This window comes from Naumovozyma dairenensis, chromosome 2, assembly GCF_000227115.2.
Source record: "Naumovozyma dairenensis CBS 421 chromosome 2, complete genome".
NCBI lineage: Eukaryota > Fungi > Ascomycota > Saccharomycetes > Saccharomycetales > Saccharomycetaceae > Naumovozyma > Naumovozyma dairenensis.
The window spans coordinates 829,570-842,989 of record NC_016480.1 but is presented as its reverse complement, the minus strand read 5'-3'; the positions used below and the strand labels follow the sequence as shown (position 1 = coordinate 842,989).

Below are 13,420 nucleotides of genomic sequence, written 5' to 3'. Positions count from 1 at the left end.
TGTCATATGTATATATATGCTATGCATATATGTATTGTTATAGCCATTTCCCCGTGTCATGACTATATGTATCGAAGAACAATGAATGTGAATCATTGTCTAAATCTGTCGGTAGTATCGATGGTTCCATACCTGCATTGTTATTGTTATTATTATTATTGTTGTTGCTGTTGTCGTTCTTATTTTCATTATCATTACTATTTGTTTCTTGGTTAGTGGTGTTGTTGTTATTGTTATGAGTATCAGTTGTTACAGCTCCGGCACCAGACGTGGTACCCTGATCATCTAATAATAACGAAAATAAAGCATTTTGTGGAATATTTGGTGGAGATAATACATTTGATATTAATGAATTTGATGTTGATGGAGATGGTACCATTGATAATGGCATGAAAGAATTCGATATATTATTGGAATCGTTCGTATCGTGCGGTATATGATTATTATGGTTATTATTATTATTATCTTGATAATGTTGTTGTGAATGAGAATGTAATTGTAATTGTTGAGATTGAGCCTGTGATTGTGACGGTAAATGTGATTGTGTGTTTATTGAAGGAGGTAATATTTCCTTTGTTGATTTATAATCTAAAATATATGAGTTCAAAAATTTCAAAGAATTTTGTAAACCTTTCAAAATATGAGGTAAATTGGAACCGCCAATGAATGCGTCTGTTACTTGTTTCCCCTCTGAGAAATCTTCACAAATAGACCATTGGTTTAATGATAATTGATCATCTGTATTTTCCACGAAATAAACAGCAAAAGTGGGTGATTTAGTCAAAGTCAATTTCAATTCACCGAATTTTTCCTCTTCTTGCTGAATGCTTTCCAAATCTGTAGGTAATATATCATTATCTGTTTGTAAGACTAGAGAACAATTTTGTACTGAACTTAATGGGAAAAAGATTCTAAACAATATTTTAGTTTCATCTGCTAATGCACTAAAGAAGTAATTTATTTCATCATTTTTCCTTGATACTAAGATCAATAAATCTGTTGTATTAGCCATAATTTTATCAATGGAAATTGGTGACAAATTAGACAATGTGTTTACTATGGGATAATCTTTTTCAAGTAGGGAACCATTTTTCATTCTATTCCAACTCCCCACTGTGATGGAACAACTATCTATAAAATAATAATTTTTATTTGAATCTATTGGAATTCTATCAAAGAATGCATCATTTATGTCATCTTCTGCATCAGCACTACCATCGCTATTACTATTACTCTCACTATTGTTATCATTACTATCATCTGAATAGGATGAATTTTCATTATTATTATTATTATTATTATTGTTTTTATTTTTTTGTGAATTTGAATGTTGTTGTTGTTGTTTCTTAATGTTAAGTATTGTTCCATTTTTTTTTAATTTTGCTCTTCTATTTTGGAACCAAATTCTAACATTTTTTTCTGGCATATTAGTCAATTTTGATATATTTTTACGTTCTTGTAATGAAGGTATTGGATTTTGATCAAAATATTGTTTCAATATGTTTAACGTTTCTCCTTTTGCTCTTTTCCTTTTCGTTTTAGTAGCGTTTGTGTTTGTGTTTGTGTTTGGGGTTGTGTTTGTGTTAGTTGTTATGTTACTAGCTGAGTCATCTATTATATTATCGTTTGTATTTGTAGTTGTGGTTACACTAGTATTTGTATTTGTATTTGTATTTGTATTTATAGTGAAATCAAAATTATCCAAGTTGTTATTATTATTCACCATGAACTCATTTAACATAGTTAAACGGATATCATCATTGGAACCATTCTCATGAGAGGTGTTGTTATTTATATTCTCGTTGGTACTAAAGGGAGCAGACATGGTTTTGTATATATATATATATATATATATGTGAGTATTTCTTGGTATTTGTATTGTTCGTGGGTATATATATATACCGGTGGATAGAAGGGGAGAGTAGCGAAGAGGTGGGGTTTCTAGAAAGACTGTCTGGTGTTAGTCCCTGTAAAGGATGTTTCGGTATAATATGGAGTCAAGGTGGTTGTTGTTACTGTTCTTTGTTGTTGTTCTGTTCTTGTAGACGTTGTAGCTTCTCAGCTTGCTTTTTCATTCATGATTGCTGGAATCATACATACATAGTATACGTGCATGCATATGTACGCACATAGACGATTTATTCTTTTCTGTGTGACGTTTGCCCTTTTCCGTTTCCGTTTCCGTTTCCGTTTCCGTTTCCCAACTTCAGCAGTTTACTTTCGTTACCCGCAGATTACATTGCATTGATGGTCATGGTCATCATCACCATGTTGTTGTTGACAACAACGGTGAACCGCACAGTTAGTCGGATGTTGTGGTTGGCATATTGAATTTTCAGCTTTAAACCGTTTGCTAATAGTCACTTTCAAGCATTTTAAATGCCCCATAACTTCTTATATGATGAGGGTATATTTTTAATTAGTGACACCTTCAAATCCACAGCGGAAAGATATGAGATCTCTATGGCTCCTGTCATGTGAAAGTTTCTTCTTCCAGCAGCGCGGTGCCGGTGACTTGCCACCCGCAGTTGATTGCACGGGTAAGGTCTGTGATAGGGTTTAGAGTTTATTTTTAAAGGGCTCGGGGAATGGGATAGAAAGACGCATAAGAAGTAGACCCCTTCTCTCGTTACCCTGGGCATCCCAGAGACTTTCAACGTCGTAGTGTCTGGGTGTCTCGCATTAAATAAACACTTCACACACTACGCACAATTTATCAAAGCAAAAATGAGCGCGTTAACTCAAGTGGGAAGACTGACGCGTTATGTTAAGAATAAAAACTATCTTTTAAACAATCTTTATCTTACGCTATGCTATATTATGTTATATAATGTCATCTTATGTTATGTTATGTTATGTTGTGTTGTGTTGTGTCAACTCCTCTCATGTGAGCCTGTACCTTTCTCAGTCAATCAAACAATATTTCCCATCCCATAAGAAAACATATAGCCGCTCATATATGTCCACGACAAAGAGATCACAAGACCATTCATCGAACGAGCACCATCGCGTTAAGAGAACAAAGCTACTTGACAACGATACTAATGATGATGATGATGCTGAGGCCACAACTGGAATGGGCAGACTAGAATTTGAAGCATTACAACAATACAGAGAATTCGAAGATAAATTAATAACAGATAGAGCTGAAGCAATACGAACTGGTGATATTAACATCGTCATCAATAGTTTAGATAATGTGAATGGTTTATTTTCAAAAGTTAATGGATCTAAAAATAATGGACTTTTCGCTCATGATGCTAAGGCTATTGTAAATATTAGTGAGTTGGCACAGATCTCTGTGAGAAATTTGAAATTTGGTGATACGAGATCATTGATTAATATTGATGATATTACTAATTATTTTAAAAGGTATATGTTGAAGGAATATTTTAAATTGAATAGAATTAAAGAAGAAGAAAGTAGTGCTGATAATCTTCTTTCTAGTATGGAATTAACAAATGATGAAAATGAAGATAATGATGGTGCAAATACCAGGAATAATAATAAATTGAGACAAAATGTTATGAAGAAAAATTATTTAAAACAATTTAATCGATATGATCAATTTAACGAATTTAATTGGTTTAGAATGGGTGCATTGTTTGAAAACTTCAGCTCTATGCCAATTACTGTGGATCATTTATCTGGTCCATTTGCATTAGAGAAGAAAATTAGAGCTCCAATCGTTAGGAAAAGAAGAGTGGAACCAGTGGGTAAATTGACTAAAGCTGAAGTAGTTACACAAGAAAATTTGAAAACAAAAGAACCCACAACACCTGAACAAGTCAAAAGAATCTTTAAAATTTTACAAAAGAAAATAGGACAATCAAATAATAATAATAATTCTATTAATTTGTTTGAATTTATTATTGATCCAAATTCATTTTGTAGAACAGTGGAAAATTTGTTCTATACAAGTTTCTTAATCAAAGAAGGTAGACTGGAATTGATTGAAAATGAATCTGATGGATTCCCCTCAATAAGGATTAAAGAAAATGTTAGATCAAATGATTCAGCCAATAATGAAATTGAAAAACAGAAAAGATTAAACAAGCATCAAAATCATATTATTTTCCAAATTGATATGCCAACTTGGAAAAAATTAATTGAAAAATTCAGTATTACAGAAAGTTTCATACCGTCCTTCTCTGACAACAATTGATATATATATATCTAACTTTTATTGTTACATGAATATATGATTACATTCCTAATATTGTACTTTTTTATTTATTTACAAGATAATCTTGTCACTTTATTCCATCCCATTGCCAACCTGGAACATTAAGTAAATCATTCAATGGCCATTTCCGTATTGGTAAAACGTTCCTATTACTACGCAAGTTTGGATAAGTTTTATTTTCATATAATTCAATTCCAGCCCAACCAATCATAAGAGCATTATCAGTACAATATTCTAAAGGAGGATAATGGAAATTTTTGAAAAATTCATTTAATCCATTATTTAATTTTATGCGTAATCTGCTATTAGCACTCACACCACCTGAACAAATAAAATTCTTGACATGCTTGAATCTCTTATGATTTATTATCATATATTTTTTAATTCTTAGTAGAAGATGATCAAATATTGCCTCTTGAATCTCATAGGCCATCTCCTTTTGAACATCGATCGCAACATCTTTCGGATCAATATTGTTAGACGATAAATGTGTTTTTACAGCTGTTAAGAAGGGAGCAAATGAAAATGCAAATTCATTCGTTCTTTTCAAAGGATTAGGTAATATCATACGTTGATCGTTCTTCTTCTTGTCTATTGTGTAACTCTTAGTAAGTTTTTCCATTTCTTTACCAATCATATTCCCATTAATACCAATTTCTCTCCCACATTTATCCAATGAATCACCCAATGCAATATCCAACGTATCCACCAAAATTTCATGTTTCAAAACTGATTCAGAATAAATCAAACATGTATGACCACCACTAACGATTAAACTAATAAATGGGAAATCCAATTCATCATCCTCATCGGCAAACATTCTTGGAATCAATAAATGTACCCAAAATATGATGAACACCAACCATCGTATATTCCAAGCCAAAGATAACCCCTTCCCCATAGTCAATCCAGTAGAAAGTGATCCCATCATCCCTGGACCTCTCGTAGTACAGATTAAATCTATCTTCTCGTTCGCTGGAAGGTACGTCAATGATTCAGATATTAGATCTGAGATGGATGATTGATGATGTTCTTGTGCTTTCGTGGGGATGATTCCACCATCGGATTTACTATTTAATGTAGATTTCAAGTTGCATCGTATTGTAGAGTTATTTTCTGGTAATGATGTCGACGATGATCTGTTTATTATGGCAAGACATGTATCATCACATGAAGTTTCTATCGCTAAGACGTTATAGTGACGAAGTTGAGGGTATTGGGCCGTCAGGGACCGTATATGTATCGTAACTCTATACTTCATAGATTTGAGACATAATCGAAGGAGGAAGCGGCTTGACTGGGGATGATAAGTGAACATGATGATCTAAAATTCCACTGAGATCCTTCATGAATACTTTTCAGCTTTCTGATCCATGTAAAAGGTAAGTAGATTTCTTCTTTTCCAGATTTGAAATGTTTCGAGAAAAAAATAGTATACGTAGGTATAAGTCTGTTAAAGAAAACCCTTCAACGAAAACTCCGAAAGTACTACTAATAACGAGGCAATATTCGCATAAGTAACGCTAAGTATTATTTAATGAGGTAAGTAAGCAAAAACAGCAAGAGTATTATTTAGGGAACATTTATAAACGCATCTTTGTAAGACGTCCATTCGTTGTTTCCCAATTTGTTTTTTTGGCTCGCGATCTTGTAGTGATCGATGAATTCCTGAACAGTACTGGTGTAGTCAACAGCTAGAATATTTTTTTCCCTGGTCATTCGGTATCTACCAGGTGGTTTAGGAAGGGAAGAATACCGGGTCGGGTTAAACCCTTTACAGTCCTGGAAGTCTACGTTAGACTGTAAGCTGAAATTTGTAGTTGGAATGCCAGTCTGGAATCTTGTTATAAAAAAAAGAAATACAGAGGTGAAGACTACAAAGGTGTCACCTGCCAAGGACGAACCTTGAATCGGGTTTAACGAAAAGAAAATTATTACTTTTATGTTTACTTTACTTAGGGAACCTTAATTTTCTTTCAATTACTTGAGGCCTAAGATATATAACTTGACACGAAGAAATACAGGATAAAAAGAAAGAGAACCAATATACATGTTTAATTGATTGTATTTGAGACACTTTCGGTCTAGCCATCGTTGTATTCTTCTGTTGATGTAACTTTGAAAGAGACGTCACTTAACTTGTTAGTTTTGCGATATTAGCCGACTCAATATAAAGGTTACAAAACCCACTTTTGGCAGATGGAGTAATTCATTTCTCTTACAGTGTGTTATATACACGGACGGCAGTTATGGGCTCCGCGGTATGTGCTCCGAGAGGATCCGCGGCTATCGAAATTGCCATTTTGGCGTGGCAAGGGAATTTAGAGATTTACATACGTTGGGGAGTGTACTATTATCACATAGTACTAGGTAAGTAGTAAGTAGTAAGTAGTCTACGTTTACATTTACATTTACATTTAGGTGGGTCCCCATGAATAAACAAACAAATACACGTTCAAACACAGTGAGGAACAACAATAATAATAACAAGCTGCTCAATAAAGCTGTCAAAAATACAAGGTAACATTTACTATCGCAATACCGGTTTGCCAACTGTTAGTCCATTATGTCCAATTATACTAATGAACAGCATCAACAACAGCAACGCCGGCCATCGTCACCATCAGCCGCTTCAACCGCTCAGAGATCTGCATCAGTCTCAGTTCCCAGTACTAAATCACAAGCAAATAAGAAACCTCATAAAATGAGGAAGACAAGTTCAAATACCAATAATAATAATACATCTGTTACTGCAACTAATAATAATACCAATAATATTGATGGTAACGGTAACGGTACCACAAGAAGCAGCAATAATAATGGTAACAGTTCCGCAAGCAGCACTGGCACTAACTTGACCAGCGATCCTGAACTTTTATTCGATACTAATGCCTTCGTATCTGATGCAAAGGCAAGTAATTCAAAACAATTATTATACGCTCATATATATAACTACCTTTTAGAAATGAGATATTATGAAGCAGCTTCTCAATTCCTTAAAGAGGCTGAAATACCAATGGCGTTAGCGAATCCAAATGGTGATTTAAATAAGAAAAAATTCACTACTTCAAAATTAATTTCCACTAAACAACCTGCCAAATTATTTAAAGCTGACATGTTAATTAATTCTCCCCAAACTTTCCTTTTAGAATGGTGGGAATCATTTTATGCAATGAATGAATTTATAGAAAATACTCCAGCGGAATTACTAGTAAAAGATGAATCTGATTATGGGAATATTTATCCAATTTTACCTGAAAAATATAGACAAAATCAAATGGCAACGTCACAACTACTACAACAACAGCAACAACAGCAACAACGAAATCAAAATCAAATGCCTCCACCACAACAAACTCAATCTCAACCTCAAACATACCAACAAAATGGTCCCAAATCAATGAGGGTTAATAATAGTACTAGCAATAACAATACTAATAATAACAATACTAATATTCCTTTGAACGTGAATATGAATATGCCTCCAAACATGAACATGAATGTGGGCATGAACATGAATATGCCTCCTAATGCACCTTCAAATATTCATCCAAATATGAATATGGCAATGAATATGAATATAAACAATAGCAGAGGACCTAGAAATTCAACAGCAGCTCCTATAACAGCACAATATCTACCGAACTCAAGTAATAATGTTAATGATACATATTCTAATTATCAAAAAATGAATAATATTAACAACCAACAGACAAGAATACCTCATTCTGCAACTGAACTGAATAGTTCTACAATTCAGCCTATAACAACAGCAACAACAACACAAAGATTATCGAACCCTCAAGAACAAAACCTACCCGCGTCAGCCCCTCCAAGTGCAACTTTCCCCATGTCTAACAATAGTAACACTAATACTAATACTAATAATAATAGTAATAACATTTATTATGTTCCTGTAAACGATTCAAGAGAAAATTCATATCCCAATATTCATCCAATAAACAAGAACCCATCATCCTATGGCATCCCGCAATCAAATATGAATAATTATCCACAATCACAATCACATGCTCAAGCACAAGCTCAAGCACAACAACAACAACAACAACAACAACAAAGATCAGATATGAATGTGAATAACCAAAACATCCCAAATAGTATGATCGCAATGCAAAACGGATATCCTGAGCAGCAACAACAACAACAACTACAAAGACAAAATGGAAATATAGGATCTTTACAACCTCAACAACGTCAACCGCAACCTCAATCGCAACCCCAACCACAACAGCAACCGTCACAACAACAGAAACAATTCAATGGTAGGCCGACGCCATACCCGCCACAACCACAACCACAACAGCATTTCCCATCTGACTCAGCAAATGCTCCGAATAACAATAATTTTTCTTCCATGTACATAGATCCTCAGCAACAACAACAATCACAAATGATACGAGGCCCGCATCCAGATCAGTCTTTTCCACATCCTCATCCGAACGGAATGATAGAACAAGGACAGATACCAACACAATTATCATCATCATCAACAACAAAAGTAGGTACACCAATATCAACAGGGACAACGGTAAGATCCAATCAACAACAGCAACAACAACAGCAACAGCAGCAGCAACAGCAAATGTTACTACATCGAATACAATTACAACAACAGCATCATCATCAACAGCAACAACCGATGCAATACCAATCGCATATGAATGGTCCGCCACAACAACAGCAACAGCAATCGGAAGAAACAAGGGAGAGTTCTACTGCATCAAACAATGCAACAACTTCAAACATAGAATTCAGTACAATTCAACAACACCACCAACTGCAATACATGGACATGATGAATAACATGAATACCACCGCAGTGGATAACAATAATAACAATAATCCAAATATGGCTTCTGCTGCTGAATTGTTCAATTTTGGCATGATTGATAGTAATAATAATAATAATCAGAATGGTTTTACAAATTCAAATACTAATAATAACAACACGAATAATAATAATAACGAACTTCCGAACAAGAACAATAATAATATGAATAGTGGTACAAACGAAAGTGCGGCCAAGAATAAAGATGTTGTTGGTGATAATGATACTGGTTTATGATAAAAATTATTCCGCATAGAAGTGTCATGATATTAAATGAAATAAAAAGTATAGCGAACTTGATAGGAAAACAAAAGTTAGACTATATGAACAGAAAAATGATATACATAGAAATATAACGAAAACAATTGTAATATTTATATTAAAACTAAAAACTTATATTTATTATTATTATTATTATTATAGAAAAAAAAAATTATACAAAAAAAATTAAAAATTCGTAACCCTAGCATAAAACATAATGTTGATTGATCATATAAAATAAACGATGAATCAATCAATCATTCGTCAAGTATAACATCTTGTTTCTCAAACACATGGCCATTAAATTTTTCTAAATTTTCACCATCATAACTTAATTTATTTGAAACTTCAACTAAGACATCATTTTTTATAATAGCATTATTTTCTCTTAACCAATTTGTACCCAATTGTAAAAATGCTAATTTACTTGTTTCAGGATTATCATTTGAAGAACCGGGACCATTTTTCAAAGGTGCAAATTCAATAGATCTTTCCACTTCTAAACAACCAAATTTTTCCAACGGTACATTGGGAAAAACATCAAATATAAATTGTTCCAATTTAATCCCATTCGATTTATCACCTGGTTTCATCAATTCCATTGAATCATTATCAAAATAGGGAATTTTTTTCTTGGCAATATGATAAGGTAACATATCACACCAAGAATTTAAGGATTTCCTTAACAAATCCACAGAATAATAATGATTCACAATATTACCAGCTCTTAATCTTAACAACCCATTCGAATCGATATCCTCAGCCAATTCTTTTGAAATTTCCGAATATTCAATAACACAAGGTTTATCATCTCTAGTTGCAATCAATCCAACGGATTCATGTGGGTCTCTCTTCCTCACAGCCTTTGTAGCCAATTGGAACCCATGCTTAATAGCAAACCCAATGAAAACAGGATCAGCAATCTTTGACAAAATATTGTCAACACAATAAACATAAACATGTTTCACATTCAATTGTATTAACTTATCAATAATCCCATTCTCTTTCAAACCTTGATACAATCCACCATTCCCATCAGGAGATTGTACCAAATGAACTTTATCCTTCAACAATAACTTCTCCCCATTACTATCCAACGCAGGTAAAGTCCCCTGATTAAAAAATTGTACTTGTTCCCTTGTCAATCCAAAATACCCATGCTTATCAAAGAATCTTTCAGTCATCATTCTTGTAGGTTCCGAAGTCATAATAAACCATGGAATAGGACGTTTCGAGTTAGTAATCCGTTGCAAAGTATGAATCTTCTCAGCTTGCATTTGGAACAATGATTTGTGAGAAGGTAATCCAACATCGTAACATCCCTTGGGTTCATTGGATCCCAATCTTGTCCCTTGACCGCCAGCCATTAAAATTACAGCAACTTCACCTTTCTCAATAGCGTGATGACCCAATTGACGATATGTAGCTAATGCGTGTGATTCTATCGGGTCATTTTTAGCGTTTATGATGGATTCGTAAGAGGCAGTAGGGAGTGGTCTTATGGATTCTGGTGACGCATGAGAAATTGTGTCTGCTAGTTTTATGGCTTTTTGACAATTGGTGATAAGGTCACGAGGGTGTATTCTGTTAGCGACTGTTTGTAAGCTTGATAGGAATTCAGATTGCTCGGTTGAGGTAAGTGAATCCCAGTGATTGAAGAGGTGACCTTGACCAGCGTCAATGTACAGTTGTTTAATATCTTGTGTCATGGTTGGTTTTGTAAGTATGCAAAAAAAATTCAATTGACAGCACTTGGTAATGTTATTTTATTTTTACTTTGTATATAAGAGCTTGGATGTTGATATAGCAAAGAACAATGGAATGACGAAGAATGGAGAGCAATGGACGATGAACAATGAATTATATAACGGTGATGATTTGTTTTACTATATTTAGACACTTTTGTTCTTTGTCCTCTGTTCTGAAGAGCACTGAAGAAGACGCCAAATGGTTCTCGAACCATTTTTTTTCTTGAGAAGTTTCAAAATTTTGAAAAATTGAAATGTGGCGCTAAGCCAAGACACCCGCCAGTTTCTCCGCGGGTGTACAAATGTTCAATGAAGGGAAGTCTACAAGTACGTATAAGACCAATAGCGGGTACCCGTAGAGTTTTATAAACATCTGTACATCCACAGGTTGGTGTCAGTAACGGAGACACCAACGAGAAAACGCATCTGCGACTGAAAGATGGCGTCACACGTTTATTCCATCTCTTTTTATATAATGTATAAGTATTAGTCTTAACATTACATTGTTCGAACTAAGTACATAACATAGTGGTCCAGATGTCGAAGGAGATGGTAGTTAAAGGTTACTTATCTGTCCACTTTTTACGACTGAATCTCTTAATCGATATATTTGTAAGTAAAGACAAAACAGTGTAAGGTCGTTAAATATGTAGTATAGACTATTTCTCAAAATCATTATGAGTGATATTAGTAATTTATTGAGGTAAGAGTACTGAATATATGGAATACAGAAGAGTTTACTTGCAAGACCCAAGCAAAATGAAAGCCACCTTTTACTTAACTGCACAGTGTCAAAGCTGCTTCTTAAACAGATCTATTGCCTGAACATGAAAGGTCATTACTTTGGTACGTTCTGGAAGTTTATGGTTTTGGTCTTGGGAAATACCTTTCTACTCTCACAGAACATCTCTTACTTACCTACTTTTCCGTTATTACTTGTAATATGTCCTTTTCTAAGATTTATCTTTTATTTGCATTAGTGAACTTTTTTTTGTCCTTGTGACCCAGATTAGTGACACTCCTGGGTGTCAGGAAATAGAACCCATGTTATTTAAGAGGTTTGTCTACCACAAATATTTGGATTTCTCTTCTTTCCAATGTAAAGCACAGGAATTGAAAGTAGTAAACCTAGATTGAATTGAACTGAAATAAAATCAGGTTGAATAAAATCAAATTAATTCAATTTAATATTATCATTTGTGAACGAAGATAATAACTATGTCAAGAAATAATTGTAATGAACGAAATCTATTATCAACTGATAACAACACAATGGAGTTGGACCATATGGAGAGAATATATAGTAATGGTCAACCAGAGGTGAGAAGTAACGATTCCACAAATGTTATTCAAGCAGATATTTCACAGGGATCCCCCATACTGAGTTCCCAACCTTCGATAGCTTCTATAATCTTTAGCAGAAATATCTTTGCCCAATTGCTTATAATTTTAATCACAAATGGATTTCTAATTGGATTTATAATTTATATCGTCCTCCAAAACGTTGGGATTAAAATAGGTCAAGTGATATCATCTACAGGGGTTATAATTGAAACCCTTTACACCATTTATCTAACTGTTGCTCTTTTAATTTTATGGAAGGACGAAGATGCTTTCAAGAATGAAATTGATCGGTGGGAGTTCTTCGCAAAGTTCATGCAGGTAACAATTTTGCTACTATAGCGAGTGAACAACTTAAATCACTTCAACATTAATTTTATGTATTTTATTAGTTTTTATAACTATAATAATGAAGCTTTGTAATCTTCTAATAAAATTTGTGAATACACCTTAGATTAGCCATTTTATAGATTCCTAGTAAAAACATATTCAGTTTATAAACTAATCAACGCTAAGATAGTAAACATAGTGCAATGTGAGAATATGGAAATGATTAAATACCAAACCCCAATCATTTCTTCCTTGGTAACAATTGACCCTAAAACGGATATGATTTCTTTAGAAAATTTGATGAGAAAAATTAAATCCGTACTCATAACCAATGGAACAAATATCTTCTCCCGAAGAGGACACTCCTTACTAAGATATAAGAGAAGAGAACCACCGATATCAAATAGAAGAAAATTCCAATAAGCACTCCCAGCACAATGAGATGATCCAAACGGTTTATTTTTTAATCTTGTTGATATCATCACGGGAAACCATTCCGTCACTATATTCTCCTGGGGTATCAATTTGAATTTGTTGCATATTCTATAAGTACGTGTCCTGCAGTATAAGTATATAGTTAAAAGTTTCCTAAACGTCGATGGGAGGATAATGAGGAAATAAAAAAGAAAAGAAACCAGTTGTGTTAGCTAAGAAAGCTGGTTCAACTTACTAATTTTTTGTCAGCATCTTCCTTCTTATATACAC

At 33.8% G+C, this 13,420-nt stretch overlaps 5 protein-coding genes across 5 annotated transcripts; 2 read left to right on the top strand and 3 right to left on the bottom strand.

Annotated features, from left to right (window-relative positions):
- Positions 1-37: 37 nt before the first annotated feature.
- Positions 38-1,825, bottom strand: PHO2 (Pho2p; the record flags this gene model as incomplete). Its single annotated transcript, XM_003668558.1, has 1 exon — positions 38-1,825. The coding sequence occupies one exon, from the start codon at positions 1,823-1,825 to the stop codon at positions 38-40; it is 1,788 nt and encodes a 595-aa protein (XP_003668606.1).
- Positions 1,826-2,830: 1,005 nt separating this feature from the next.
- NSE4 (Smc5-Smc6 complex subunit NSE4) lies at positions 2,831-4,165 on the top strand (the record flags this gene model as incomplete). The annotated part of the gene is made up of 1 exon (XM_003668557.1): positions 2,831-4,165. The coding sequence occupies one exon, from the start codon at positions 2,831-2,833 to the stop codon at positions 4,163-4,165; it is 1,335 nt and encodes a 444-aa protein (XP_003668605.1).
- An 88-nt stretch (positions 4,166-4,253) lies between these two features.
- On the bottom strand, positions 4,254-5,504 carry QRI7 (putative N(6)-L-threonylcarbamoyladenine synthase; the record flags this gene model as incomplete). Its single annotated transcript, XM_003668556.1, has 1 exon — positions 4,254-5,504. The coding sequence occupies one exon, from the start codon at positions 5,502-5,504 to the stop codon at positions 4,254-4,256; it is 1,251 nt and encodes a 416-aa protein (XP_003668604.1).
- A 1,248-nt stretch (positions 5,505-6,752) lies between these two features.
- On the top strand, positions 6,753-9,272 carry NDAI0B03260 (LisH domain-containing protein; the record flags this gene model as incomplete). The annotated part of the gene is made up of 1 exon (XM_003668555.1): positions 6,753-9,272. One exon carries the CDS (start codon positions 6,753-6,755, stop codon positions 9,270-9,272), a length of 2,520 nt encoding a protein of 839 aa, XP_003668603.1.
- Positions 9,273-9,553: 281 nt separating this feature from the next.
- QRI1 (UDP-N-acetylglucosamine diphosphorylase) lies at positions 9,554-11,005 on the bottom strand (the record flags this gene model as incomplete). The annotated part of the gene is made up of 1 exon (XM_003668554.1): positions 9,554-11,005. The coding sequence occupies one exon, from the start codon at positions 11,003-11,005 to the stop codon at positions 9,554-9,556; it is 1,452 nt and encodes a 483-aa protein (XP_003668602.1).
- Positions 11,006-13,420: the final 2,415 nt, after the last annotated feature.